This window comes from Gloeophyllum trabeum, assembly GCF_000344685.1.
Source record: "Gloeophyllum trabeum ATCC 11539 unplaced genomic scaffold GLOTRscaffold_00012, whole genome shotgun sequence".
In the NCBI taxonomy this organism is placed as follows: domain Eukaryota; kingdom Fungi; phylum Basidiomycota; class Agaricomycetes; order Gloeophyllales; family Gloeophyllaceae; genus Gloeophyllum; species Gloeophyllum trabeum.
The window spans coordinates 1-27,046 of NW_006920421.1; the positions used below are offsets into that span (position 1 = coordinate 1).

General features: G+C 55.5%; 6 protein-coding genes across 6 annotated transcripts; 4 read left to right on the plus strand and 2 right to left on the minus strand.

Annotated features, from left to right (window-relative positions):
* Positions 1-3,286: 3,286 nt before the first annotated feature.
* Positions 3,287-6,888, plus strand: GLOTRDRAFT_131655 (aspartyl-tRNA synthetase; the record flags this gene model as incomplete). The annotated part of the gene is made up of 15 exons (XM_007870540.1): positions 3,287-3,595; positions 3,646-3,697; positions 3,749-3,835; positions 3,890-4,113; positions 4,169-4,249; positions 4,305-4,617; positions 4,673-4,833; positions 4,890-5,109; positions 5,166-5,239; positions 5,281-5,445; positions 5,502-5,729; positions 5,781-6,326; positions 6,382-6,480; positions 6,536-6,748; positions 6,808-6,888. 15 exons carry the CDS (start codon positions 3,287-3,289, stop codon positions 6,886-6,888), a joined length of 2,853 nt encoding a protein of 950 aa, XP_007868731.1.
* A 1,328-nt stretch (positions 6,889-8,216) lies between these two features.
* On the plus strand, positions 8,217-8,722 carry GLOTRDRAFT_131656 (uncharacterized protein; the record flags this gene model as incomplete). Its single annotated transcript, XM_007870541.1, has 2 exons — positions 8,217-8,300; positions 8,351-8,722. The coding sequence occupies 2 exons, from the start codon at positions 8,217-8,219 to the stop codon at positions 8,720-8,722; spliced, it is 456 nt and encodes a 151-aa protein (XP_007868732.1).
* Positions 8,723-10,832: 2,110 nt separating this feature from the next.
* Positions 10,833-12,228, plus strand: GLOTRDRAFT_95341 (uncharacterized protein; the record flags this gene model as incomplete). The annotated part of the gene is made up of 3 exons (XM_007870542.1): positions 10,833-11,165; positions 11,288-11,614; positions 11,863-12,228. 3 exons carry the CDS (start codon positions 10,833-10,835, stop codon positions 12,226-12,228), a joined length of 1,026 nt encoding a protein of 341 aa, XP_007868733.1.
* A 1,893-nt stretch (positions 12,229-14,121) lies between these two features.
* On the minus strand, positions 14,122-16,011 carry GLOTRDRAFT_131657 (uncharacterized protein; the record flags this gene model as incomplete). Its single annotated transcript, XM_007870543.1, has 1 exon — positions 14,122-16,011. One exon carries the CDS (start codon positions 16,009-16,011, stop codon positions 14,122-14,124), a length of 1,890 nt encoding a protein of 629 aa, XP_007868734.1.
* A 4,230-nt stretch (positions 16,012-20,241) lies between these two features.
* On the minus strand, positions 20,242-22,203 carry GLOTRDRAFT_131658 (uncharacterized protein; the record flags this gene model as incomplete). Its single annotated transcript, XM_007870544.1, has 1 exon — positions 20,242-22,203. The coding sequence occupies one exon, from the start codon at positions 22,201-22,203 to the stop codon at positions 20,242-20,244; it is 1,962 nt and encodes a 653-aa protein (XP_007868735.1).
* Positions 22,204-25,375: 3,172 nt separating this feature from the next.
* On the plus strand, positions 25,376-26,376 carry GLOTRDRAFT_131659 (uncharacterized protein; the record flags this gene model as incomplete). The annotated part of the gene is made up of 5 exons (XM_007870545.1): positions 25,376-25,642; positions 25,700-25,765; positions 25,823-25,945; positions 25,993-26,025; positions 26,074-26,376. The coding sequence occupies 5 exons, from the start codon at positions 25,376-25,378 to the stop codon at positions 26,374-26,376; spliced, it is 792 nt and encodes a 263-aa protein (XP_007868736.1).
* Positions 26,377-27,046: the final 670 nt, after the last annotated feature.

Consider the following 27,046-nt stretch of genomic DNA (forward strand, 5'->3'; position numbering starts at 1 on the left):
CGAGCGATGGGGGTTTCGCGGGTTGGGTGCCTACCGAGATAGACTCAGGGAGCTTCAGAAGGGGGGACGCGATGCAACAGGGGAGAGATTTGACCCCTTTCAGCCCCCACCGTCGATGTCCGTGCCGGCAAGGGAGATCGGTGGAGGCTGAATGGGAGGGTCTGGCAGCTGCGGTGCCTAAGCAAAGAGGCTCACAAGGGTGGAAATAGGGTGCTGCAACAAAGAGCAGAGAGAGGGGAGCAATTCCAGCCCCCGCCGTCGCGGGTTGCAGGCCGTCGGCACACAAGCACCCGCAGGCGGCCGCAGGGGGGGAGGGGGGTCCCGGTGGGTGTTTCAATGTTGACTGGGAGGTGCGTAAACCCCCTGCCAGATAGTCAGATCCATTCCATATGGGTAGAATTAGGCCTCTATGTATCAGATGATACCTGGGAGAAGGTCAGAAAATGGGCGGATGAGATTTGGAAACCAGACTACAGGCTTGTCAGCCAGTATTACAGACAGTGTTATCATGTACACCCTGCTCATGAAGCAGATATCCGCGACGAGCGGCTAAGGTCATGGACAAAAATGGATTGCGAGTCAGTTCTCGCCGCGGGGACTTACCGGATCGCCCTTCGAAGCTCCGAACTCCCGGGTTCCCGACGTATACCCCCCCTGCCCCGTAGCCTTCGCACTCGGATCCTTAGGCCCCGCGCCATCGCTACCGTGACGTATCGATACGCCAACCCAACGCCCCCGCTCGCTGGCACCTCGCAGCTCGGCATCCGGTACGGATGTCAAGTCATCATCATTGAGTCAAACCTTCTGGTCGAGAGCCAGCCCCGGCGCGTGTTCTTCTGCGCAAACGTCCGATTCCTCAACCAACGCCCAGACCCGTGCTGCGAGAGCTCGCAGACCAAGTCTGGGAGTAAGCCGAGGTTCCGACGTCGGCTACAGTGTTGCTGTGAGGGCATCCGACGCATGCGTGCGCAGACAAGAGGACACTGCGGTGCGCAGGCGTGCACCTCCGGTCCTGCTACCTGAGAGCAATATCATGGTGAGCCAGTGTCGCTACCTGATGTCCACGACGTAGTGGAACGTACCATATTACCATCATGTCGCGGTCACCCAGATTACCCGACAACCGATCGTTTTGAGCATCGTACATGGAAGTTCCGACGCTCGTGACGGACACGGACCTAGCAAGACTGGCGTGAGATGGAGCCTCAATAAAAGGGGTGAGCGCCTGTCGCTCGCCAGGCGAAGAGTGAGGCTTACGATCATGTAGAGTCGGGACATCTGGACCGCCCGCGAAAGCACTGACCAAGGACTCGATGGATAGCGCATTGGTAACCGAGACGAAACACGCGACGCAAGATACGAACAACGTACGAGACGCTGAATGTCAGCCATGCTTCAGCGGACTTGTCATCACATCCAGGTACGTCCAAGAAGAGCGTGGCTGCAGAGATTTATAAACCATGTTGTATCCCAAAGACCCACCCCGTTGCTCATCGTCGCTCCATGTCTGTGTCCCTATCCCGCGGGCCAGTGTCTGCGACGGTGATTTACTACATCGCGAGACGTACCACGAGACTTGCGCCCTCCCATCGTTTACCTCAGACACCTCTGCTGCTCCGTCGGTCTTGCACCCGCTTCCTTCGACGCTGTGGCGATCCAGTCACCAGTTTCCGGATCGCGCACACCTCCACAATATGCCTCGACGTACATCCGAACTTCAGACGCTTGCACGCAGGAAAGCGCACCAGGGCTGGCGCGCTTGACAGATGCGGCGCGAGGACGATCACCTGACGTCCCTCGGAGCGAGAGACTTCCCCTACGGCGCCAGGGTGCGCCTCGGCATCCGTGCGCAGACGGTAGTACGACAACTACACCGGCGCGCGAGGCAGTCCTGCTACCTGAGAGCAAGATCGTGGTGAGCTATGATAGCCGCCGCACTTTCGCGGCTTGCGGGATCCTTTCCTCATAAATTGTTGAACTTACCGCGGGGTTCCCGCTCCGTGCGTCGTATATTGTGGGCGCCTGCGTCGGCGGCGTGCACGGACCTAGCGAGACTAGGTCAACCCAGAGCATAGGTCATTCTCCGGGAGAAGGGTGAGACTTACCTGCCTTTCAGAGATCATGTGGACGTTCGGAGGTTGACAACCGAGTCGGCGAAACAGTCGGGAGGGCTGACGAAGGATTAGGCATTGAAGCGGGGCTCGATATCTGGCGCGACGCGCGGTTGGAACGATACGCACGAGAACCCTAACCTGAGGCGACTTGTCATCGCATTCAGGTACGTCCAAGAAAAGCCGTGGCTGGAGACATATTTAGATCGTCGCCGCGACTCTGCAAGGCGTTGTCGGGACCGATAAACTTCCGCCGCACCACTGATGGGTTACAGCACCGTGAAACTCCTGCTAATTTCGGAGCGCCGTCGAGTAGACCCGTCCTCGAGTACTTTCGCTGCGATACGTCTGCATAACTCCAGAGCGTACCGGAGTAGTCGTGTGCCCTCCAGGAAGAATGTAGAGACCGTCAGCACAGACGGGAACCTTCGTCATGTTTCCTGGTCTTGGCGGGGGAGCGTGGGGCGGGTCAAATCAACAGAACAGGAAATGATCTTGCCCACTTTAGATAACGACGGAAGCCGCCGGGAGAAGCACTGGACGATCGGCTTCCAGTGAGCGTAAGCCAAAATGACTGTCCCCGCTCGATGCGATAGCGACGCCAGACGAGCCGCCGAGACTCGGAGGGCTCGAGCTATTGGGATATCCGCGCGAAAGGAAGAGCTTACGCTAGGATTGCTGACGGAGATATCACGAGCGCGGAGGGAGGGTAGCAGACGTGCCGAATGTTAGAGTTCCGCAGACGCGAGTCAATTGCCGGACGGTCGATGGACGTGCTTACTGAGAAGTCCAAGTACCTCCGAACCCGTCCGAGACCGCGATGTTCCCGACGCCGACTCTCTCTCAGTTCGCGCTCTGCAACGCAATGAAATAAAATGTATTTTGAGACAAAAGCCTTTATCAGATACCTGCACAGGCGTCGACGTATCAGATATGATGCTGACGCAGGGAGGAGCGAGGATGGAACGAGTCGCAGAAGATCGCAGGCAAAAGTCCAGAGCACACGAGTGACGTCAGCCATCAAACGTACGTCAGCCAGTGCCGTGCACCGAACGCGCTGCATCTCCACCGACCACGCGCGTCCTTAAAGTCCCTCGCGCGTCGCCAGCCGACCGCTCTCCTCATCGTCCAACACATCCCGCACACATCCACCCCACCGCCTCCCGTCCTCACCGATGTCGACGGTGAAGCGCTTGCTCTCCAAAGTCACCCCGACGCACCGACGGGCCGAGTCCGTTGCGAAGGACATCAACGGCCAGGACAAGGAAAAGACCGCGAACGGCGCCACCAAGGCACAGCACCAGCAGGAGAAGGACAAGCAGCACGCCGCGAACGGCGACGCCCACGCCAATGGCCACCACGGCCGGTCGAAACGGAGCGAGTCGTTCACCGAGATGAAGGTGCATCGGCGGGAGGACCGGGCGGGCCACGACGAGGAGGAAAGGAAGGAGAGGGAGAGGAAGAGGCTCGAGGCATACGAAGCGGTATGTCGGTCTGTTTCGTAACTCTTATTTTCGCTGACTTGGATACTCAGGACCCGCTGAAAGCCCACTATGGGCATATGACCGTGCATCTCAAGCCCGGAGGTACCGGTCATTTCCTGTCCACCTCGTACAAATGGCTGACGCGAACTGCAGAGCGACAGAGCCTCCATGACATCGCCAAGATGCAAGTCGGCTCGCCCGTGCGCTTCCGCGCGCGTATCCACCATTCGCGAGCCATCAGTGCGTCTCTACTCCCACCCTCCGTGCTCTTCTCCCTCACCGTCCTATGTACAGGCTCGAAAATCACGTTCATGGTCTTCCGGCACCAGCTCCATACCATCCAAGGCGTCCTCACGGTCGAAGACGGGGTCGTCTCGGATAACATGGTGCGCTGGGCAGAGGATCTGCATCGCGAGTCGATCGTACTCGTCGAGGGCAAGGTGCATGCGCCGCAAGAGGCCGGCCAGGATAAGGTCAAGAGCACGACCATCCACGAGATTGAGATCAAGATCGAAAAGGTGAGCGAGAATCGCTGTTTGATGGGTATTCGGACCAGCGCCAACATACTCGTAGCTCTACCTCATTGCTGAACCCTCGGCGACCCTCCCATTCCAAGTCGACGACGCGTCGCGACCTTTGGAATATTACAAAAACGTGCGTTGCTTCTACAATATCTACATACATCATCCGCTTACCCCTCCCCTCTCAGCAGGACGCGCACTTCACCCGCGTCGGCGAACGCACGCGCCTCAACCACCGCGTCCTCGACCTCCGCACGCCCGTCTCGCAGTCCATCTTCCGCATCCACTCCGCCATCGTCAACCTCTTCCGCGAGTTCCTGCGCGCAAAGGGCTTCACCGAGATCCACTCGTCCAAGTTCCAGGAGGGCGCGACCGAGTCGGGCGCGAGCGTCTTCCGCGTCGACTATTTCCGCCGGAACGCGTTCCTCGCGCAGAGCCCGCAGCTGATGAAGCAGATGTGCATCGCCGCGGATATGGAGCGCGTGTTTGAGGTGGGGCCGGGTGAGTGAGGTGTGATACCGCTGTGAGGGGATATTCGACTGACGAGTGCGATTAGTGTTCCGCGCGGAAAATTCGAATACGCACCGCCATTTGACAGAGTTTACGGGGCTGGATCTCGAGATGGCGTTCGAGGCGGACTACCACGAGGTCATGAACCTCATCGACGAGATGTTCCTGTACATCTTCAAGACGATCTATCGGGACTACCGCGAGGAGGTGCGGGTCTTCCTTGAATCCGCGTCCTTGATTGGTCTAACCGAATTCTATGGTAGATCGACACCGTGAAGCAGCAGTTCCCCCACGACGACCTCGTAGTGCCCGACGAGACTCTGCGGCTCAAGTACGCAGACGGCATTCGGTTGCTGCGCGAGGACGGGTGGAAGGAGGAGGACGGGACCGAGCTGACGGAGGAAGACGATCTGAGCACGGCGGCGGAGCGGAGGCTCGGGGCAATTGTCAAGGAAAAGTATAATACGGATTATTATATTCTCGGTACGTCTGCCTCGTTCGTTACTGCGAGAACGCGGGGTACTTATGCGCGCGGGCAGACAAGTTCCCAGCTGTTGTGCGACCGTTCTATACCATGCCCGATGCGGAAAACCCGGTACAGTCCGTCGTGCGCGTGCGTCTTCACCGTCGGCTGACCACACTGTCTTGCTGCAGAAATTCTCCAACTCGTACGACTTTTTCATCCGTGGCGAGGAGATCCTGTCCGGCGGGCAGCGTATCCACCTCGCGGATATGCTCATCGATCGCATGAAGGAAGCCAAAATTAACCCGGATAGCATGAAGGACTACGTCGACGGCTTCAGGTGGGGATGTCCACCGGTGAGTATACGCTGCATCGTTATTTGCGTACCGATGACTGACGGCGTCGGCCTTAGCACGGCGGAGGAGGTATCGGCCTCGAGCGAGTGGTTATGCTCCTCTTGAAGCTCGGCAACATCCGCTGGGCGAGTCTATTCCCTCGCGATCCGAAGAGCTTCCCCGCTACGGAGAAGGAGATCGCGGAGGCTGCGATGGAGATGGCGCAGAAGGCGATCTTGAGCGGGCCCAAGTCGCATACGTTCCATGACAAGAGACCGCATACTGACTTGCCGCCGCTCGAGAACGTGAGTTCTGTCTGCGATAATGTGGGCGCGCAGTACTGACATACGTCACAGCTCATCGCGGAATACGGAGACGCCACGAACACGTCGTGGGTGGACCCGGCGTGGACAGTATGGCGGCACGATATCACCGGCGCCGCCATCGGTTACATCCCCTCGGACGGTTTCGCCGTCGCGTTTGGCAACCCTCTATGCGAGCACGACCAGATACCCCAAGTCGTCCGCGCGTACCTCCACTACCTCGAGCAGCTGAAGCTCAAGCCCGTATGGTGCTGCATCGACCGCGAGACGGAACAGTACCTCGCGCACGACCTCGGGTGGAGCGGGATCATCGTCGTTGCGGAGGAGCGGCTCAACCCGGCGGAGGTGCACCCCGAGGACGACAAGAACTTCAGGAGGAAGATCCACAGAGCCGAGCGGGACGGCGTGAAGGTGACGGAGGTGGATCACTTTGACGACGACCTGCGCAAGGCGGTGGACCAGCGCCTGAAGGATTGGCAGTCGAATAGGAAGGGGGAGCAGGTCCATCTTACGGGTGTCAGACCGTTTGATGACATGGCCCACCGGAAGTACTTTGTGGCGCATGACAAGGAGGGCAAGGTACGTTGTGTTGCTTATTCCTGCTCAGGGCAATGCTGATGCGACCTATCGGAAGGTGTGCTGCCTTGTCGTGCTCGCGCAGCTGGCCGCGAGGCACGGTTTCCAGATCAAGTGGGCCCTCGAGTTCCCTGGCGCGCCGAACGGAGCCATCGAGGTCTGTTCATTTAATCTCCTGTTCATTGCCTGCTATTGATGTCGCGCTTGCCTAGTATATCCTCTGGCACGTCATTCGAAAGATGGGCAACGCGGGCGTGCGCTCCGCCACTTTCGGTGCTGGCGCGAGGGATAGGCTGGAACGCGCCGACAATATCGGCGGGTTCAGGATCCGGACGTTGGAGAAGACGTACAACGGCCTGTCGTCGTCATTCAACCTCCTGAACAAGGGCGACTTCCGGAGCAAGTTTGGCACGCATCAGGAACCGGTGTGTCGCCTGTCACCTTGTGCTGTCAGGCATCTTATGCTAATCCCCCGGTTTCGTAGCTATATATTGCATATCCCAAGGGCGGCCTCGGCGTAAAGGGCATCGAGGCCATCATGAACGTCGTCAAGAAGGACAAGTAAATGTGTCTGGGTCGGGGGCTGTATTATCTACACTATTTTCTTTATTCTTGGAACCGCTTCACTCACGATGTAGAAGATACCTCTGTGCGGCATTGCTTGTTACAGGTCCGAAGATTTGTTACCCCTTGTACTCTAGATGCGATCTAATGCTATCCATATACACGATATCGTACTATATTGATTGGAATAAACGTCTTGGCCTGAATACTGCGTGATCATAGCGCGACGTCCTTGAAGAGTGTCTGCGGGATGGCGGGATGCCACAGTGGCTGCTTGGTTATGGTGGCTGTTACCTTCGTACACTCGACAGTAACGGTCTACATGGTCTGAGACCCAAATCATACCGGCGTCCTCCTACAAACATTTTTCCGTCTTTTGTTACTGCGTCTGCAAGGCCTAGCTGCCTTTTCTTCTTCATTTCGAGTTTTTCCACTATCGCAAAACGGTTCGGAGAGCTCCTGGGTCGGATTCATTCCAAGCCTGTCGTATGCGGAAGAGGGTTCAGGCGGACTTAACCGTTACGAGCAAGATATCGAGGTCTTAAAGTTCTATGCTACATATGGATTATCATAGGCGACTTCGTCTGCCTCGTTTATGCGGAGTTATGAACACTGCCGGTGGGTCCATTGTGTACCTCTGCAGTCGACAAGGCATCAGTCATTGAATCCTCACGGATCTGAATCTTCAAACACAGTTATCTCCGCCGCATTCAAATGATTGATGTTGCTAATACACCAGCCACCCACGTATCGGGTGGGTTATCACCATCAGTAATGCATACAATTGCTTCATCGGTCCATTGACGACTTTCGTCGCGTGTTGGTGCGAGCATTCCGCAGGCGAGGCATGTGGTTCCATTGGAAAGGGACGGAAGATGCCTACAACATTCTGCAAGGATGACTAGTGGCATGGAGTATTCACGGCGCTGAATTCATAGAGCATTGTCTCCTACCCGGCAGGTTCACGTCTGTTCGCATCGCGTCTGCACCGAAACCCCTTCAGCCACCTCTCGAAGAAACATATCGTGGATACGAGGCTGTCGTATTGAGTTAGCCGCAGCAGCTGTTGGCGTGCTGCCCCTCTCATATGGGCAACCGCCACACTGGGCAGCGACACGTAGGGAACAGTGAGAAATCGTATTTCGACACTTATCGCTGATGCTCCTTTACAAGTGGCGTCGGTAGCACCCCCGCTTTCCTTGGCGGAATGAAAGAACTCCTTCCCAGGAAAGTCGCTCGACTCGAGGTTGGGGAGCTGCTGGAGAAGCTATAACACTTCACCGGTGATGGTGGAGACGTAGGCGCCTGTGATCCGCAAACTGGTTATGGATGGCTGAGCAGCACTCGGCACTCCTCAAAGTCGAAGTTTATAACGTCCAGCCACTTAGATTTCAGCGACACGAAGCAGAACAGGTCTACGCGCTCGTCGCGGTCCACTCCTCTTGATCTCACGCGTCTCCAAGATCGACGCCCCCCCTTTCCTTCGTCCATCCGACGCCCGTAACGCCTCTGATGTGGTCTTCAAGCTGAGAGACCGTATGCGCGATATCTGGTTCATCACCACGGCCAGCTTTCTCCTATCTGCCTCTGTCGACAATGACCTGGCTATGGCGACGGGCAAACGCAGTGTGCACGCTAACATCGTCCTCACCGAGTCCAAGCTTCCCATCCATATACTCCTCCAGTGGGTTGCGTTGTGCACCGCTTCCCGCCAGCTGCGACATACGTGGGCTGCGGCGAGCAACCCGGTTTCACTCGGTGGCACGATGGCCCCCGTCGTAGCATCGATACCGTCCCCCGCCGCGAAGGTGACAATCTTCGAGATCAGCTCGTAGGAGAAATTAACGAAGTTGGTGCGGGACATGGTAGGTGTTCGATGGTTGGTCTGCGCTAGAGAGGATTTAATCAGTGTTTGCACCGAAATTCAGGGCAGTACCATAGAGGACGTACGGTATAAGGATTGTTATGTGATTTGGGCTTAGGCGGCCAATAGGTGACGATATACGGAAAGCAGATATAGTGCGGTTATGGTGGAACGCAAGTCGAAAGGAACAATGTCTATCGCTGAAAGAAGGGGGGATGGCGTTCTAACTGTACAGTGCTTGTATGCTGCTGATTGGACGAGAGCGTTCCCACGCCACTCGCCCGCCCTCCATTGTCCGGCCAGTGGCGCACTGGCACCAATTGACGCATCAATACTCTTGCAAGTTGCAAGCGTTCTGCTCATGGGGTTGCTCAGTGCCCTGGTTATATTTGGCGGCCTCAGACCCTCAGACTGTCTCCTTCTCAAAGGCAAGCTCTGGGTATCCAGTCTGACCGTCCATATTCCTTGGGACAGTCTCGGTCACGAACACGCGAGATACGAAGCTCCTGCCGTTCGCAGTCCACTTTATAGGTCACCACTGCTACAATAGAAGAGCTCTCCACCAAGAACAAGACACTGTTTGCTGCGTCTCTGGCGTATGGTGCGATTCATGATATTCTACATTCGTCCATGCGCTGACAAGTCCTTTCCAAACCGTACAGGGAATAGCTTTGGTCCTGGGCGAGCAGCATGCTATCTTCCCGAACCGTATTTTCACTTGTGAGGTTCACCTTGCTTAATCTCCAGGTGGAAATGCGGGTTCTCTGGCAACGACCATTGAACGGCAGGATACCTTATCTCCCGTGAACTGACTGGTGAGCATTTCCATTGGTCTGGTACAGGTCACCATTGTTCATGAGTCATGGTCATTCACAGGGACGGCTGGCAAGTGAGTGACGCTGGGGCTAATATTTATTTCCGCTGACGACACGATGTGTGTAGACGACAGTGTGCTCAACGATAAAGATTGCTGGCAGCAGAGTCCCCGCTGCTCCCGATTCTGAGGTGCCTGTGAGGTGTATTTGCGCTACTCAATTCTTACCGTGCTCATTTTTTCGCCTGCTTCTTCGGAGTTCTTCCTGTCCGCCCGGAGCGCTGCGCATTTGACGTTTATCGTGGCGAATGCGTTGGCTCATCCAACATGCTCTCCGCTTGCCACCACGTTAGCTCTTCTCAACCACGCGATCCAAATCCCCTATGCCTTTGTAATTGTAGGATGCTATGGTGTAAAATAATATTGGTTTCTCGAAGGCTTTGTGACCACTTCCTGTGCACTTTTGCAATTACATGCGTTTCTTTCCTTCCTCATGTAGCCTCATGGTGTATTTGGTGATGCGTCTCGATGGAAGAGATTTTTCTCTCCCCCAGAATTGCAGCTGGAGTTCTTCAGGGTAGTGATCAAATCCCTTGGCGCATGGTCTGTTCTTTGGCACCCAAAGACCGGCCACACGCGAACACTTTATGGGTGATGTTTTGCTGATTCGCTGAGGACTCTCATCAGATGACGTTCGCAGTCGCATTCGGGAGTTATGATCTCCCATCCATGAAACATGTCACCCTAGCATCTGCTCCCGTCATCCCTATTTTTGCGTGTACACGCCCAGTCGCTGTCCACAAGTCTCGCTACCTGAACTCCCCGTTTATGATCCTCGAGAAGGACATTAGTACAACACACCATCCGCCCTGGAACTATACTTAGCAAATGTAATCAAAAATCGTAGTCTCCTATTGACTCTGGAACCATATACACACGTGTTTGTACCCCAGACATCTCGAGCTTCTTCGCGGTCACCCAAAACAACCATCCGACCATCGCTACAGCGCTCACCCCCCCAAACCTGAGCACATATCCACGCCATCCCAGAGCTCGGTGTTCGGCCCGTCACACACAAGCGGACGACGAGTCTGTAGATTGGACCGGTGAACAGTTGGTTAGTGGCTCAGGACGGGCCCGAGAAATGGCGGAGGAAAGGTAAAAGTGAAAAGGGCACCGGGGTAAACATAAGAGGCAGACATAGCGCACGTCGACCCGCACCGCTGCGCCACGCGAAACTCCGAAACATGTGAACCACCTCGAGCAGATGTGCGGGACGGATGGACGGGTTGTCGAAGGCGGGACGGTCAGGAGCGGGAGAGGAAGGACAGAAAAGAAAGAAGACGTCGAACAGAGACGACAGGGAGAGGGAGGAGGAAAGGTGGGGCGGGGGAGCGCACGTCGGCCGCTAGGAAACAAGCACCGCGCGTTCACCCGCGAGGCGTCCTGCAGAGCAGTCGGCTCGTTCGTCCCAGGAAGCGAAGAGGGGAAGTGCAGGAGGCAGACGGAGCAAATGATAAAGAATGTTAGGTCCGAAACTTGTACGCGCTGCATATATCACCGCATCACGCGAGCGAGCACTGAATGTCACTGCCGTACAGTACGTACCATAGCACAAATCGAACCAAGAGGGTAATGCCCTTCACGAGAGCGTGGATGCATTCGCCCGGGCTAGTTAACGCTAGCGGGTGACTAGGCCTGACCTTGGACTGACGCCGGAAGGGAGGGGAGAGCTGGGGCTCGGGAGCGGGGAGGCAAAGCCAAGCCGTGTGTGAAAGCAAGAGTGGGAGTGCAACGGTGAGACACAACAGGAGACTTGAAGGTTCCACTCTCGGAGTCGCAGATGGCACGGTGCTGAGGCTCGCGGTTGACGGCCACGCAAGTACGCACCCGAACTCGCCGCCAGTGATTCCTCTGACAAGAGCCGCGGCGAGCCAGCGGATGCGGGGGAGACTCGCGAGTACGAGGATAACACATCCGATCATCTTCCAGCCACTCTCACGCACCTCTGCGGAAACGTCTTACGAGGACGGTTCAAGGCTGAGGGATGTGGGCGACGGTAGCTCAAGTGGGTGCCGGCTCAGGGAGGATACTTACGGGTAGTGGGAAGCAAGCGCGTGTTGATTGTTGCTGCCAACTTCCGTTGCGTCGTACGGCACTCGACACGGCCTACGGGCCTCAGGCCTCGGGATCCATGCGAGCAATTGTAATACTGGAGGGCTGATCAGGAGGACAGGCGCGTTTCCGTTGAACGGGACGTGAGCGTTACGGGCCGCGTACTGCATTGCATGGTGCAGGGACCGGACGTGCAATGGCGCCAGAGCATGTGCGCATTCTTCGTGGCGGGGAAGTCGACGGCAGAGTCACAGATACCACGAGAGCTAGGAGAGGCAGATGACCTGCGAGGAAGCGGCCGGGGGAATTGTATGCGAGCTGTCCGCCACAGCACCTCTCAGGCAAGAAACACAGAAGAGACAGAGCAAGTGGTGGCAATCACCAGAGTACAAGGAATGGGTCAGAACATAACCCTGCTTTCGCCGATCCCTCTCAGGAATCTCCACGGAGAGCTCCGTGAAGGATTCGAGGGTGGTATTGGGGTGAGGCACGACAATAGCGTGGAACGGGCTACGATGCGGAAACTGCCTGTTCCGGGCGGCACTTGAGGGAGCTCGACAAGTCGGCGACCGAGTTCAGGTAGACGCTCGACGGTTCCATTGATGGAGTACAGGTGGAGAGAATCAAGAAAGAACGAAGAGGGAATTATGGCAGGGCTGATCAGAGAGGAAGGACCGTTTGCATTGAAGAGCCGACTCTCGTGCGCGAATGCGATTGGTGGGAGGTCAGACGAGCGTTGTGGCGCAGAACAATTTGCTTCCGCCATCGTGATCATCTGTCCCATTCGTTCGCTAGCGAATGGCCTACCGTTCACTCTAGGCTGGGCACTCTCCCGTGTTTCAAGTCGTCTATGTCGATGTTCAACCCATCGACGGTACACCTGCTCCGATATCCGATACTAAGGTATTATCACCACGAGGAATGACTACGCCCGCGCTGGACGACTGTCTTCATCGTCATCTTCATGGCCGGCCCCTGCCCGTGTGAGAGGTATCGAGCACTGTTAAAACAGGACGGAAAGGCCTGCCGAGGACTGTCGCTCGGGAATGTTGGATCTGTGGAAGGCTGACGTTTCATAGTACGGGTCAGGGGCCCTGCGACGTGCTCGAATATTTATGATGCTACGTGCAAGGAGGTCTTATAACGCACCCCGAAGGTCACTGATCTCCCTGATCCTGGTCAGACGGTCGACGCGAGGAACGGGACCGCATCAGGCACCGGGAGAGATCCTCATGGCTCTTCCAACGCAGCTGTCCTTTCTGCGTTCAAGGACTTGATGCTGCTAACTCACCAGCCACGTACGTATCTGGTGGGTTATCACCGTCAGCAATGAACACTGATCCTTCATCGATCCATCCACGGGTTTCGCCGCGTACTCGTGCGGGCGCGAGAGTTTGTTCCTTGTATTCCCCGTGCGAGGCATAGGATCCACTGCTGAGGGATCGAAGACGTCCGCCTGCGACAAGGACAGGCAGTCATCAGAAAACAGATGGATGCCTCTGCATCTTCAGATCTGCCGCGTCCTGATTTTGAACGGTACGTTTCCGCGTCCCTGCGATGCATTCGTAGAGCGTGGTTTCCAACCCGTCAGATACACATCTCTCTGCGTCGAAACCCTCCACCATCTCTTGAAGAAACATGCCATAGATACGCCGCTGTTGTAGGGCGGTCGTCGGGCGTTAGCTGCTGAGAGTCGTGACGTGCCGTCCCTCTCGCATACCACACAGGATCGCGACTCGCGGGGAACAAGGCCCTCCGAAGGATCGAAGCTCGGCAGTATCCCTGATGTATGTACCTTCACTCACGCCCGCGTTCCTTCGCTGGACGATGACGGAACGGGAGAACGCCTTCTGCCGAAACATCCGTCGAGTAGAATCGATACGCGATCAATGCCAACAGGCGACGCAGCGAGCACTGATGACAGCCGTTTCTCGGCCTACATTGTGTGTCTTGGCAGAGTGTCACGGTCATGATCTTCTCCCGCAGACCATTCTATGATCTCCGTGAGGACAATGCAATTCATGCTCCTTCCGCTGATGTATCCGATATATGATAGAAGCCGTTACGAAGAGATGCCGCAAGCATGTGTCGCCAGATGCCCGTAAAAGAAGACGGACGGCTGCGCGTAAACACCCCGCGGACACGAGTTGATGTGCTATATCAGATGCTGTATCGTCGGCTATACGGACAGGACGAGACGTATCTGCACTGGAGACGCCATCCTCGGGATGCCGTCGTTCACCTCCATACGGGCCAGGTGAGCAGAATATCCGATACGGCTTACTGCACTATTAGGTCTTATGCGCAATTTTGCGCAGCTTGTCCGTATCATTCCGACTCGAGATGGAGTTCCCATTCGATATACAAATATACAGCCACTTCGCTATCTACATTCACAGTCTCTCCCCAGCCACCCTAGTACTTCCCCATCTTGCGGTATGTTACTTCTCCTTAGTCTTGAGGACAGCAGCCGATTCGGGCGGCGTGATGTCTTCACCTCTGGCGCCCGAGTGCGTGTCATCAGCCTTTTGCCCGGAGGAAGCTGAAATCTCATCGTTGTGTTCATCGTCGCTCAAGGACTGTTCCCCGTCTTCGAGCTCCCCGTCTTCAAGCACGCCCTCATCAGTATTCCCCTCTTCGAGCTCCCCTTCTTCAGGCTCCTCGTCTTCAGGCTCCTCTTCTTCGACTTCCCCTTCTTCAACCTCCCCTTCTTCGACTTCCCCTTCTTCAGGCCCCCCATCTTCAAACTCACCGTCTGTCTCATCATCCTCGTCGTAAAGGTCAAAGTCCACACCCTCCTCAAAGGTGTCATTCCTCGCCTTGAATATCTCCACCCCGTCCCAATGGACATTGCGCGAGACTATCTGCAAGAGCTCGAGATCTTCTTGGAAGATATTGATACACTCGCGAATGGTAAATTCTTTGATGTGTTGCGTAGTGTCGCAGCGATTGAAGGGTTTTATCAGGCGCTCCAGAAAGTCGCCTTGGTCCTGCTCCGACAGCCGAGACGAGCAACGGAACCAGACGCCTTCCAGGTCGAGCGACTCGAGCCGGGGGAATAGCGGCCGCCTATACCATAGATCATCGACGGGTTTCTGGTAGTAAAGACCCATCGGGAATACGGACGTGCCCCGATGCGAGATATGAAGTGTCGTGATGTTCGGCGTGGTCTTGAAGAGTGTCGTCCAGCTTCGCGTGGATATCTCGGTGTAGGCGCGAGCATTCCGTATGCTGAGATGCTCAACGGCGGATATCCAGGCCGCAGTACGGGTTGGTCCGAACTTCATACGTAGAACGTCAACCACCCGATATTCGTCCCACTCTTCGAAATTGTCGAAGATCAGGTACGTCCCGACCTGAGGTGGGAAATCAGGTCCAGGTACGTCCGGTGTCAACGCCACGTGGAGGCTGGTGGGGTTGGGCGCATAGAACGTGCATCCCCCAAATTCCGTCCTACCGTCACCCTCGAACCGCCGTCGTACCAGCTCCATGACCTCCTGCAAGTCGTCATCGCACAAAATCGAGAGCCGCATAAACTCAACATGTGGCATCGAGACAAACGCCAGGAGTTCTGCTTCCCCGACACTTTGTATGGCCATGTCAACGCGACGTAATCCTTCAAGGCAAGTCGTCCGGACCAACGCATCCTCTTTGACGGTGGGTAGCAGGTTGACCTTGAGTTCGAGGGACTCGAGGTTGGGAAGATGGTGGAGAAGCTGTACCACTTCGCCGGTCGTGGTGGAGACACAGGCGCCGGCGATTCGTAGGCTGGTAATGGAGGGACTTAGCAGCGTCCGGAACTCATCGAAGTCGAAATTTGACACGTCCAGGTGTCGCAGCTTTGGCGACGCGAAGCAAGACAGGTCGACGCGCTCGTCGCGGTCCACCCTCTCGATCGCAAGACTCTCCAAGATCAATGCATCCCCTCTCTTTCGTCCATCCAACGCTCGCAAAGCCTCAGAGGTAGCCTTCAGAGTAAGAGACCGTACGCGCGATATTTGGTTCATGACTACGGCCAGCTTTCTCCCGTCTGCCTCCGTCGACAACGAGCCGGCTACGGCGACGGGCAATCGCAGTGTCCGTGCCAGCATCGTTCTCACCGAGTCCAAACTTCCCATCCAAATATTCCTCCAATGGGTTGCGTTGTGTACGGTGGCTTCTCTCCAACTGCGACATACGTGGGTCGCGGCGAGTAACCCGGTGGCACTCGGTGGCACAATGGCCCCCGTGGCAGCATCGGTACCGTCGCCCGTCCCAAATTCCACGACTTTTGAGATGAGCTCGTAGGAGAGATTAGCAAAGTTTGTGCGCGGCATTATTGATTGGAACATGGTGATTGTTCAGTTGCTGACTTGCGCTAGAGCGAATTTACTCAATGTTTGGCACCGAGACGGAATGTAAGGGCGTACGATATGAGTTGTTGAAGAATTCAGGCTCCGGTGGAGAGCAGGCGTTGATATAAGGAGGTCCGTTAGCGTGTGGTTGTGGGAGAGACGTCAGAGAGAGTCGCTGAAAGGAGGCGGAGTTGGCGTTTTAACTGTGCAGCGCTTGTATGCTGCTGATTGGGCGAGAGCGTTCCCACGCCACACGCCCGCCCTCCATTGTCTGTCAGTGCACGTCCAGCAACGTCTGTATTCTTTCGAATCCGAAGCGCACTGCTGACAGGAGCCGATAAGTGCTCTCGTTTTATTCTATACCACATTCTATATCATTAAATGTAAATGCTAGCGCTGCGTGTCCAGTCAGAGCCCTCGTATTCTTTGGGATGCTTCCCAGCCGAGCCTGCATACGGAATACGAGCTGGGTTACAACGTAGGGTTCCAGCATGTGATATGTTGCACATCAGACTTTGATTCAAGTTACTGTGCATCTTTACAGAACTGCTCTGCATGTATGACAAATCTACGCTGCCTTCCTATGGGCGCGACCAATACTAGTAGCTCAGACGCTGTCGGCCGGGCGGCTCTGTCCCCCAGAGAATGGAATGAAGCGAGAACGCAAGAGCGCTTCAATTGTAACGCTTAATGACCACTGGTGGTGGATGCAGACCGCGCTGTTCTCGACGATGCGATGTCTCGGGGCAGGGCCCCAGTTTTGTACTGTGCCTGCAAGGTGTTTGCTTGAATTACTCGATTCTTATCTCACTTCAGCTTTCTTCGTTTTTTTCTATCCCTTTCTTACCAGTGTTTTGACCTTCATCGCACAGTGGAGGCATTACTTATTTGACCAACACGCTCTTGCTTGCCACGACGTTGGCGATTCAAGCCCCCCCCCCCCCCCCCCCCCCCCCCCCGATGCGAATTGCTTGATGCCCTGGTGATTGTAATATGTTGGACTGAAAAGCATTTCCGCATTTTCCAAAGCTTGGTTACCATTTTTCCGCGCTTGAGTTTGCATCCATCTGTGTGTAGCAGAGGAAGCACTTGCAGCGGACGAGATGGTCCGCTATTTTCGATAGGCACTGTAGATTCTTATGCGGCATTTCGTTATAATGATGGAACCGGGATGACACTGATCAACCCTCGCAGTGCATTGACATGGTCGGTGCAGACAATCGGCCGTGCGTGAACGTTTGTTTCGTTGCGTCACTGAGCATCCTCACGGTTCTGACCGTGGCACTCATTCATCCCAGCTGACGTCCATCGCACCGACATGTACATTCGCTATTGCGACTCTCGCTATTGGCATCTGACCTGAGAGACGAAGATCGCACGTTTCTAAGGCTCGCTGCAGGACTGCAGGAGAGGGTGTGACGGCGACGCGAGTACGCGCTCGAACCTGTTGTCAGTGATGTCTCGACAGCGGAAGCGATGGGTACGTGGGTAATACACCCTATCACGCTCGGACCACTCTCAGATGTTTGGGAGAAGCCAGCTTACGAGGACTGTTGGCGGCAGAGGCATGAGACGAACGTGTGCGAGGATAGCCAGAGTCGGCGCTTGCCCTGCGCGACGACTCACCAACTCGGAATGCCATCCAAGCTCATTTGTAAGACCGACGCAGATGTATTGTGTGGGTACTGTGGGTGGTGGGTAAAGATGCACTGTGTCCTACAGCGCCAGACATCCAAGCAGGAAGACCGAGACGAGGGTTTGTGGGATACTAAGGGTTGGTCGGGAGGATACTGGAGATCTGTCTGAATTCAAACAATCGGAGATATGAATACAGCAATGTGTAGGCGCCACTGACGTCGCATGGTGCAAGGAGCGGGTGTTCAATAGCGCCGGTGGCAAGTGCGCCTTGCGGTGGGCCAGTCGAGTAGGATGTTAAAGCAGGAAAGAGCGTGCGGTGCCTATGGCCAGCTACGAGCAAGCTTGGATGTCCCATCTGCAGAGTCGTAAATAACAGGATGGCTGAAGAGGAGCGGGTAAAAAACGAGTATGTAAGATGCAAACTGACGGATAAACAGCAGGCTCAAGAGAAGCAGGCAAGACAGAGGTGGTGGTAGTGATCGCCCGAGTGTAAAGCATCCCCGTGCGTTCTCCGACCCCTCTCGCATACTAGAAAAAGTCGTGCGTGGATGTTTCGAGCTGAGATTGGTGTCAGGATATACAATAGCACGCAAAGGGATACAATGCGGAAGGACCTCTCGCAGGTGGCAGTCAAGGGAGATCGTCGGAGAGGTCGGGTTCAGGCAGAGGGCAGACGCTCGACGGTTACATTTATGGGGTAAGTACGGGCGGAGTAAAGCAAGAGAGATGAGAGCTTCTCTGGGTCCCTGGAGAGACAAAATTCAGTCGAAGAGTGGAATGTGGACTGCTTGCATGTGATTGGTGGGACGTTAGACGAGCGTTGTGGCGCAGAACATTTTGCTTTGGGTTACAACCTCGCTTGCTCCAAGCGGACTGCCTCTGTTTTCGCTCAACAGACTGACAACTTCCACCGTATTTGCCCTGCGCACATGCACTCTCAAGGTTGCGGTAGCGAGTCTATCTTGCGGCGCGAGTGCGTGGTGCGCGCTGGCAGGCGGGCAGCTCGCCCATGTTCGAAGATGTCTATATGGACGTCCAGGTCGCGTTGTCGTCCTCAGCCCCAGGCTCTGGGTTTCCTGCATGTGCATCAAGTAATCACTCCTCTTGTTTCTCCCTTAGCCTCCATAGACCTTTCCTCCTCCCTTTTTCGACCCGCCGAGGATTGCGCAGGCCTACAAAATTGGGTTGCTGTGCTCTGGTCTGCGAGGTTTACTGCGGGTGCGTGTGTGTTTCTTTTGCCGCGCGGTTTGGCTTTTTCTTGGTAAATGGGTGATCTCCGGCGGTCCGGCGGACGGTTGATAGAGAGCGAGCGAGGGGTGATCAGGTTTTCCACTCTTGTCGTGCGTTCGACGAATTCTCTCCTTATTCCTTGATGATCCATTTGTACGCATATTGTATGCCATTGTACCACCTGGAGGACGACCTTGGATACGCGATGCAGCATGCGTCGGAGACCTACCATGATGCTCGAGGCGCTCCGGGAGCTAGGTAGGAGGACACTCAGAATGTCGTCATAGTCCCGAGGCGAGTAAGCCATTGGCTGCGCCTCTTGCTCTCTGCTCCTCGTACGCTGACAAATGCGATTTTCCGCGGCGCAGGGATCGATGGCCTCCCTAACTGCGCCCAGACCACAGCGATCGGCGCATGGGGTATCAACCGCGATGTATTGGCAGGGCATTGTCTCCCACCCGCGAACGTCATGTCTGTACGTATCGTGTCTGCATCGAAAGCCCTTGAAAGGACATTCGATGAAATTGAAATGGAGCATGGCGTCAGCCACTGCAAGGGGTGGCGCGCCATCCCGATTGCGTCCCATATAGGATCGCGGCGTACAGGGAACAGTGCTCAGCCGAAACTCGATACTGATTCCCGACGTACCTTCACAAGCGTCCGAGCGGGTACATTGCACCGTTTCTTGGCTGGACGATGGCGGAGCGGGACAACTCCTACTCTCTCAAGACCGTGGAGAGGGCGCAGAATTGATATGCGATATACGCTATCGGGCGACGGCATGCTCAGCAGCAAACAATGATGATGCCGATAACTCATCGTGAAGTGTCACGGCGATGATATTCCCCGGCCGGTTCATCTATCCCCTCCGTAAGTAGAATGCACTTCATACTTCTTCCGCTGATGTATCCGATATATGATAGAAGCCGTTCTGAAGAGAGGCCGCGAGCATGTGGCGTCAGATGCCCTTTGTGCAAAAGAAGGCGGACGGGAAGGGCCCCGCGAGAATACGAGTCCGTACGCTATATCAGATGCGGTTCCCATGGGCTGTATGAAGGGACGTGTCTGTCGCTCATGCCCAATCGCCGATGCCAGGCAGACGTGCTCAGGATGCCGTCGTTCCTCCATGGTATCGAGGTATGCACGACATTCTGTGCGATCTTTTGCGACCGATTCGCTCACATGTGCCATTCTGAGAAGAGTCAAAATCAATTGGTACAAGAGGACCTTGCCTCTAGCATCCGCGTCCAGATGCTTACCATGACCTCCGATGCAAGGCACACTTATTCAAAAATACAGAAATACATCCAATTCGCTATCTACATCCGCAGTCTCGCTCCAGCCAGTGGTTCCGGTACGTTACTTCTCCTTGCTCTCGGTGCTACTGGTCGGCTTGGAGGACACGCCGTCCTTGCCTTTGGCGCCCGGTGGCGCTTCCCGACGCTCTCTCTCAGAAAGAGCCGTGATCTCACCGTCGTGCTCATCTTCGCTCGAGGATTGTTCGCCGTCCTCGATTTCCCCATCTTCGAGTTCTCCCGCTTCAGGTTCCTCCTCATCGAGCTCGCCGTCTTCGGGCTCGCCGTCCTCAAGCTCGCCGTCCTCGAGCTCGCTGTCTTCGAACTCGCTGTCCTCGAACTCGCTGTCCTCGAACTCGCTGTCCTCGAACCCGGCGTCCTCGAACTCTTCATCTTCGACCTCTTCTTCTTCGAGCTCTCCGTCTTCGAGCTCGCGATCTTCGAGGCCTGCTTCATCATCTTCGGCGTCGTAAAGGTCGAAGTCGATCCCTTCCTCGAAGGTGTCGTTCCTCGCCCTAAAGCTCTCCACCCCGTCCCAATGGACATCACGAGAGATTTTGCGCAGGAGTTCGATGTCTGCGTGGAAGATATTGACTCCCGCGCGAATAGTAAGATTTTTGAGGTTCTGTGTCACATCGCAGCGCTGATAAGGTCTTATCAGCCGATCCAGAAAGTCGCCCTGGTCTTGCTCGGGTAGCCGAGACGAGGCTCGGAACCAAACACCTTCCAGGTCAAGAGACTCAAGCTCTGGAAAGAGCGGCCGCCTATACCAGAGATTACCGACGGATTTCTGTGAGTAAAAACCCGTCGGGAATACAGATACGCCTCGCTCCAAAATGTGAAGTGTCTTGATGCGGGGCATGGTCTTGAAGAGTGTTTTCCAGGACTGTGTCGATATTTCCGTGTGAGCGCGCGCGTTCCGTATGCTGAGATGCTCCACGGCAGACATCCAGGGCGCGGTACGGGTCGGTCCGAACTTCGTGCGTAGCAGATCAATGACGCGATATTCATCCCACTCCTCGAAATTGTCGAACACCAGGTACGTTCCCACCTGAGGTAGCGAAGCAGGTACACTCTCGTTTGGCGTCAACTCCACATGAAGGCTGGTGGGATTTGGGGCATAGAATGTGCACCTTCCGAATGCCGTCCTGCCGTCAACCTCAAACCGCCGTCTCACCAGCTCCATGATCTCGGGCAAGTCGTCGTCGCAGAAAATGGAGAGTCGGATGAAGTCAAGATGGGGCATCGAGACGAATGCGAGGAGTTCTGCTTCTCCGATGCTTTGGATACCAAGGTCTAAGCGACGTAATGCTCCAAGGCAGGTCGTCTGGACTAAGGCACCCTCTTCCGCGGTAGGCAGCAGGTTCACCTTGAGTTCGAGAGACTCGAGGTGAGGAAGGTGGTGGAGAAGCTGTAGCACTTCGCCGGTCCTGGTCGAGACGCAGGCGCCTGAGATCCGTAGGCTTGTCATGGATGGGCTCAACAGCGGTCGGAATTCGTCGAAGTCGAAGTTCGTGATGTCGAGGTGTCGCAGCTTTGGCGAGACGAAGCAAGATAAATCGACCCGCTCTTCGCGGTCCACCCTCTCGATCTCAAGTGTCTCCAAGATCGATGCCTCCCCTTTCCTACGTCCATCCAATGCTCGCAAAGCCTCAGAGGTAGCCCTCAGCGTGAGAGACCGTACGCGCGATATTTGGTTCATCACGACCGCCAGCTTCCTCCCGTCTGCCGCCGTCGACAACGAGCCGGCTATCGCCACGGGCAATCGTAGTGTCCGTGCTAGCATGGTCCTCACCGAGTCCAGACTTCCCATCCAAATGTTCCTCCAATGGGTGGCATTGTGTACGGTCGCTTCTCGCCAGCTGCGACATACGTGGGTCGCGGCGAGTAACCCGGTGGCACTCGGTGGCACAATGGCCCCCGTGGCGGGATCGGTACCGTCGCCCGTCCCAAATTCCACGATCTTTGAGATGAGCTCGTAGGAGAGATTAGAAAAGTTTGTGCGCGGCATTATTGAATGGGACATGGTGGTTGTTCAATCGCTGATTTGCGCTGGAGAGAATTTAGTCGATGTTTGGCATCGAAATGTAGCGTACGGGACGTACTATATGAGTATTGTTATATGATTTGGGCCTCGACGAACACGAAGAGCAAGTAGCGTGCGGTTGTGGTTGAACGCAAGTCGAAAGGAATAATGTCGTGTCGCTGAAAGGAGGGGAGTTGGCGTTCCCACTGTACAGTGCTTGTATGCTGCTGATTGGTTGAAGGGGTTCCCACGCCACGCGCTGCCCTCCATTGTCCGGATCCGCGCCGGTGGCCCCCCCACCGAAGCATCAATACTCTTACCAGCTCCACGCGTACTGCTCAAGGACGAGGCTGTAGTGCCTTGATTATACTGGGGGTCGGCAACTCCTGCCAGCCGAATGTCCGCGTGACCGTGATTGTCACACTCGCGTCTCGCAATCCGGCCTCTGTGGCATATTCCTTCGTGGTAGTGAGCTCTACTACAATGAGATAGATTGGTTGTCTCAGATACAGGGCTATATGGATAATATCTACAATAAGAAGCACTATTATAGTCTATATAGTGCTCTGTATTAGTAATAAAGCAGTATTCTTCAGAGTCCTCAGACTCAGGCATTACAGCAGCTGGCTGGTAACGAATTAAAAGGGTAGCCTTCAGAGAATCTCTTGACAGCCTCCAATAGTGCAGTAATCTTTGCAGATCCTATCTTCCGGAATTGAGTCTTCTGTCCTCGAGAACACCCTATCCGGGGCCTATCCATGACGAGGAAGCCCAGCAGATCAATCAAGCAGCCCAGAATAGCTGCGAGACCAGCCAGAAGTGATGCGTCACCGTAAAAACACGTCCCGACGCGTAGCGACGCGCTCATTCAACGCGTCTCGGCACTTGCCGAGCAGGCTCATTGGGCTGCACATCGTTGTGGTGCAAACTGTGGACTCCACACAGCACCACAATTCCCAGAAAAATCATATAATATTCTTTTATGAACAAGAAATCACATCCTTCCCGTCCTTTTTTCTGATTTGTACTTCGTGTGTGTGTTTCTGTGCTAAATAGCCCCCATAAGTGACCGGTTTTCCACCTTCAAGGCCAAAATCGCAAAATTAGACGGGAAGAATAGATTCTTCGCTATACAAAAGAATATCTACAATTTGTTTCCAGATTTTACAGTAGCTACTGAGCCCAAAGTTTGCACCGCACGGTGCAAAGGTTTCCTGGCTGGTGTGGCTGAAGCGTGACGCGCGGGTCGGAGTTTAAATTTGGCAGGAGTTGCCGACCCCCAATTATACTGTATGCAATCTCAGACTTCAACTAGCTCAAATGCGAGCGCTGGGTATCAGCGGTCGAGAGTGCACTGGAATACAGAATGTGGAAACTCCTGCCGTTCGCTATGCGTATGTCTTCACTGCTACAGGATAAAAGCTCTCATCAATGTTAGGACGCGCTGTAGGTTGTTTGCCTTGAGTATGGTGGAATTCTGGCATCTTATGGTCGTCTATGTGCTGATAAATCCCATCCAAATTGGTCAAACGGCATGGACTGGGACGCGGTACCCAATGACACAATTCATAAGAGGAGTGTTATCCTTACTCTAATTCTTAGCATCACATCCCAGTCGTAGCAGCTGCCGTAAATGGATGTATAGGCATTTTACTGAAATCCCAGCACAGGACCTCGGAGGTGAAGACTGCAGCCTATACCGGCACTGCACTTACCGCAGCTCAGCATTCGCCGCAATGTAGGGTGTATCAATAAGTACGGAACGGCGGTGTTCTCTCCCTGACCGTTCCCTGCCGCCTCACCCTGTTCAAACATTGCTGACCACCCGCACCGGGGCTTTCAGTGCGTGCCCAGGCTTGGTACTCTCCACAGGACGCGCGGAAGAGAAGAGTGGATTGTCTGCGGGAAGGGAAATTGGGCGTAGCGTATATGCAGAGCCCACGGGGTAACACAGCGGTCGGATAAGGAAGCTGACATCACGGAGAAAACGGGGCCTCCGAGGGCGGGGATGAGAACATAAATAGAAATCCTCGATATAGATAGACCCCGACACGGTGTGAGGGGACGGAGGGGTTCTAAGCCTCGCGTGCGTCGATGGGACCCAAGTGTGGGTTGTCGCAAGGAAGGAAGGATGAGAGAGAGGGATACGAGCAGGCGAGTTGATATCAATGCACAGAATCACCGATGTAGGTTACTGAGCCCCAGCAGCGATGGCACCTTTGACGGCCAAGGATCACCTATCATGCGGCCGCGAGCCCAGTGTCGAAGACGGCTGGGCTGAGCATTGAGATAATACGAGTCGTCGAGGGAAGGAAAGGGGATGGACAAACTCAGGACGTGGAGCAGGAAGCAGGTCTTCCATGGAGCTTGAATGCAAGTGCGCCTTATTTGCGGGGGTGTAAAGCGGAGTAGTATGCAAAAATGAGAGACCGTGTATGATTGCGGAATACAGTTCCACGACGTCGACATCCGGTGGGTAGTCGCAGGTTCTACAGCAGCTAAAGAAGGGCGGATGAACAGGAAAGAACGGCGACAAGAAAGTATCCATGTGGACCGTCCGTGGTGATAATCTGAGTCAGATATTCCACGGAGTACGATGCGAAAAGTCGTCGGAGAGCACGACAAGTCGCCAGAGGAGGAACGGCTGTCTTGACAGGCACATTGGTAGTGTAGGGTGAAGAGAGCATGTCACAGTCCACGCAGAGTACCCAATCGGAGAACGGAGTGCTGGAACTGAATGTGACGTCACGCAAACGCCAGCGTAACTTGCGGCCAATCACATTTCGTGGTCACCTTGGCCATTACCGCGCTAAACTCTGTGAGCTCTTGTACTAGGTGGCTGCTTCCTTGCTCATTGCGTTTGGATATATTCGTCACTCGACGTCCACATAGAATGCGCCAGCGCGATCTGTCCAGTCTGCGCCACTTGGACGTCGCCTTGTGCACGGACGCATCCCACTGCCGCAATGCAGGTCAGCCTGTGTCGATCCAGTCTTCCACTCAGCCATGTACCGAATTTTCAATACCGCTGGTGCGATATCACTCGCAATCCACCATGTAGGGGATGCAGTGGCCAAACCGCCCGCGATGCAAACCACGCACCTCATCGACCGTATAAAAGTCTACCCTCCATCCCCTGTACTCCATCTCACTAAGCCAAAGCAGCCCCGCAATGAAGTTTCTCTTCCTCCTCCCCCTTGCCCTCACCGCTCTCACCGCTCTCGCCCAACGCGGGGGCGGTAACGGCAATGGCTCCGGAAACGGAAACGGCAATGGCAACGGAAACGGCGGCAACGGAAACGGTGGCGGTAATGGAAATGGCAACGGCGGCAGCAGCAACGTCGTCGTGCGCGACCTCCAGCGTGTCACCACCCTCTCCGCCGACCTCCGCTCCACCGTCGAGGCCGTCTCCTTCACCAACGCCGTCGCCTCCGCGCCCGTACGTCCCCTCTATTCTTGCGTTGAGCGTTGCGACCCTAACAGGAATGGCAAGCAGAGGATCCTGAACTCCCTCCAGGAGATCGTCATCACCGTGACGGGCGCCGTCGCCGATGTACAGAGCGTACGCCCGCGTCTCCACTCTCCCCCTACCACTGCTCACTTCTCTTCTTTTCACCAGCTCGACACCGGCGGAGGCCTCACTTCAGGGTCGGGCACTGGTTCTGGAAGAGGCGGCGCAGAGAGGCGCCAGGCCTCCGTCGGAACTGAGGCCTGCCAGGCGATCGTCACCGCACTCACTGACGTGGGTTCTTCCATCTCTTTGCTCTCGCAGACTGATTCCGCACACAGTTCGTCCGCGTCCACCAAGCGCTCCTGAGCGTCGTACGTCCCCCTTTTCCTTCCGCCCGCTGACCTGACGGCGCTGCGCAGATAATCGGCAAACACGGCCTACTCGCGCCCTTCGGCTTCGCGGAGCCGTTCCGGCTCGCGCTGGTCGCCATCGAGCGCGGCGTTGACGTGCGTCGCTTTCTCCTCTTGCTGCCCCTCCCCGGTCTCTCTTTCCTCTTTCCTCCTCCCTCACTCGCCGCCTTAGTGCAGTACTTACAGACGATGCGCCAGACGTACACGCTCGCGATCATCAACCTCATTCCGTGCGACAAGACGGCCGCCAACGAGGAGAAGGACCGGCTCGACAAATCGCTGCGCGATGCCGTCGACTCGTACTCGGACTGATCTTTTGTTGTGGCTTGGGGATCAGCGGGATGGGGTTGGGAGCGAGAAGGATAGGTGGAGGAGAGGGAGGAAAACAGAGGAGAGGGGGTTCTACACCCCGAAGTTTCTATGCGAGTGCCAGGCCGTTCGTGCAGGAATATCTGCTCGGGCTGTGTGAATGTGATCTCACCTCTGTCCATGTTCTTGATACGGTTTTCGAGTGAGCAGCATGAGCGGAATACGGCTCGGGGTCAGGGATATCCGCGGCAGGACGCATGTGAGTCCGTGGGGTGCGGTGTACTGAAAGCCAGGATATTCACGGTTCCAAGCACCCAAGGAGCCTCGGACGACGGGGAACCGTTCGTGTATGAGTGTATGATAAGTTCGTTCAAAAGCAAACAACCTTACTGGACGCGACGACGCCGGTATATATGGTTCAGGGTCTTGCCACACCAAGCCAAAAAAAGCAGAAATCATGCACATTCGGAAACAGGTGCGTAGTCGCAGACATCCGTGTGCACGGAAAGCTACGCAGATCCCAAAGACACGGCTAACAAACCGGTCAGTATTTCTGCCACAAGATCTTTGCAGACGACAAGCAACCAACCGAGTCGCTGGGAGCGGCGGGGAACGGATACCGTGAGCATCAGCCCCGCTGGCGTCCAGGTTACTAAGAGCATTAGCGAGGGCA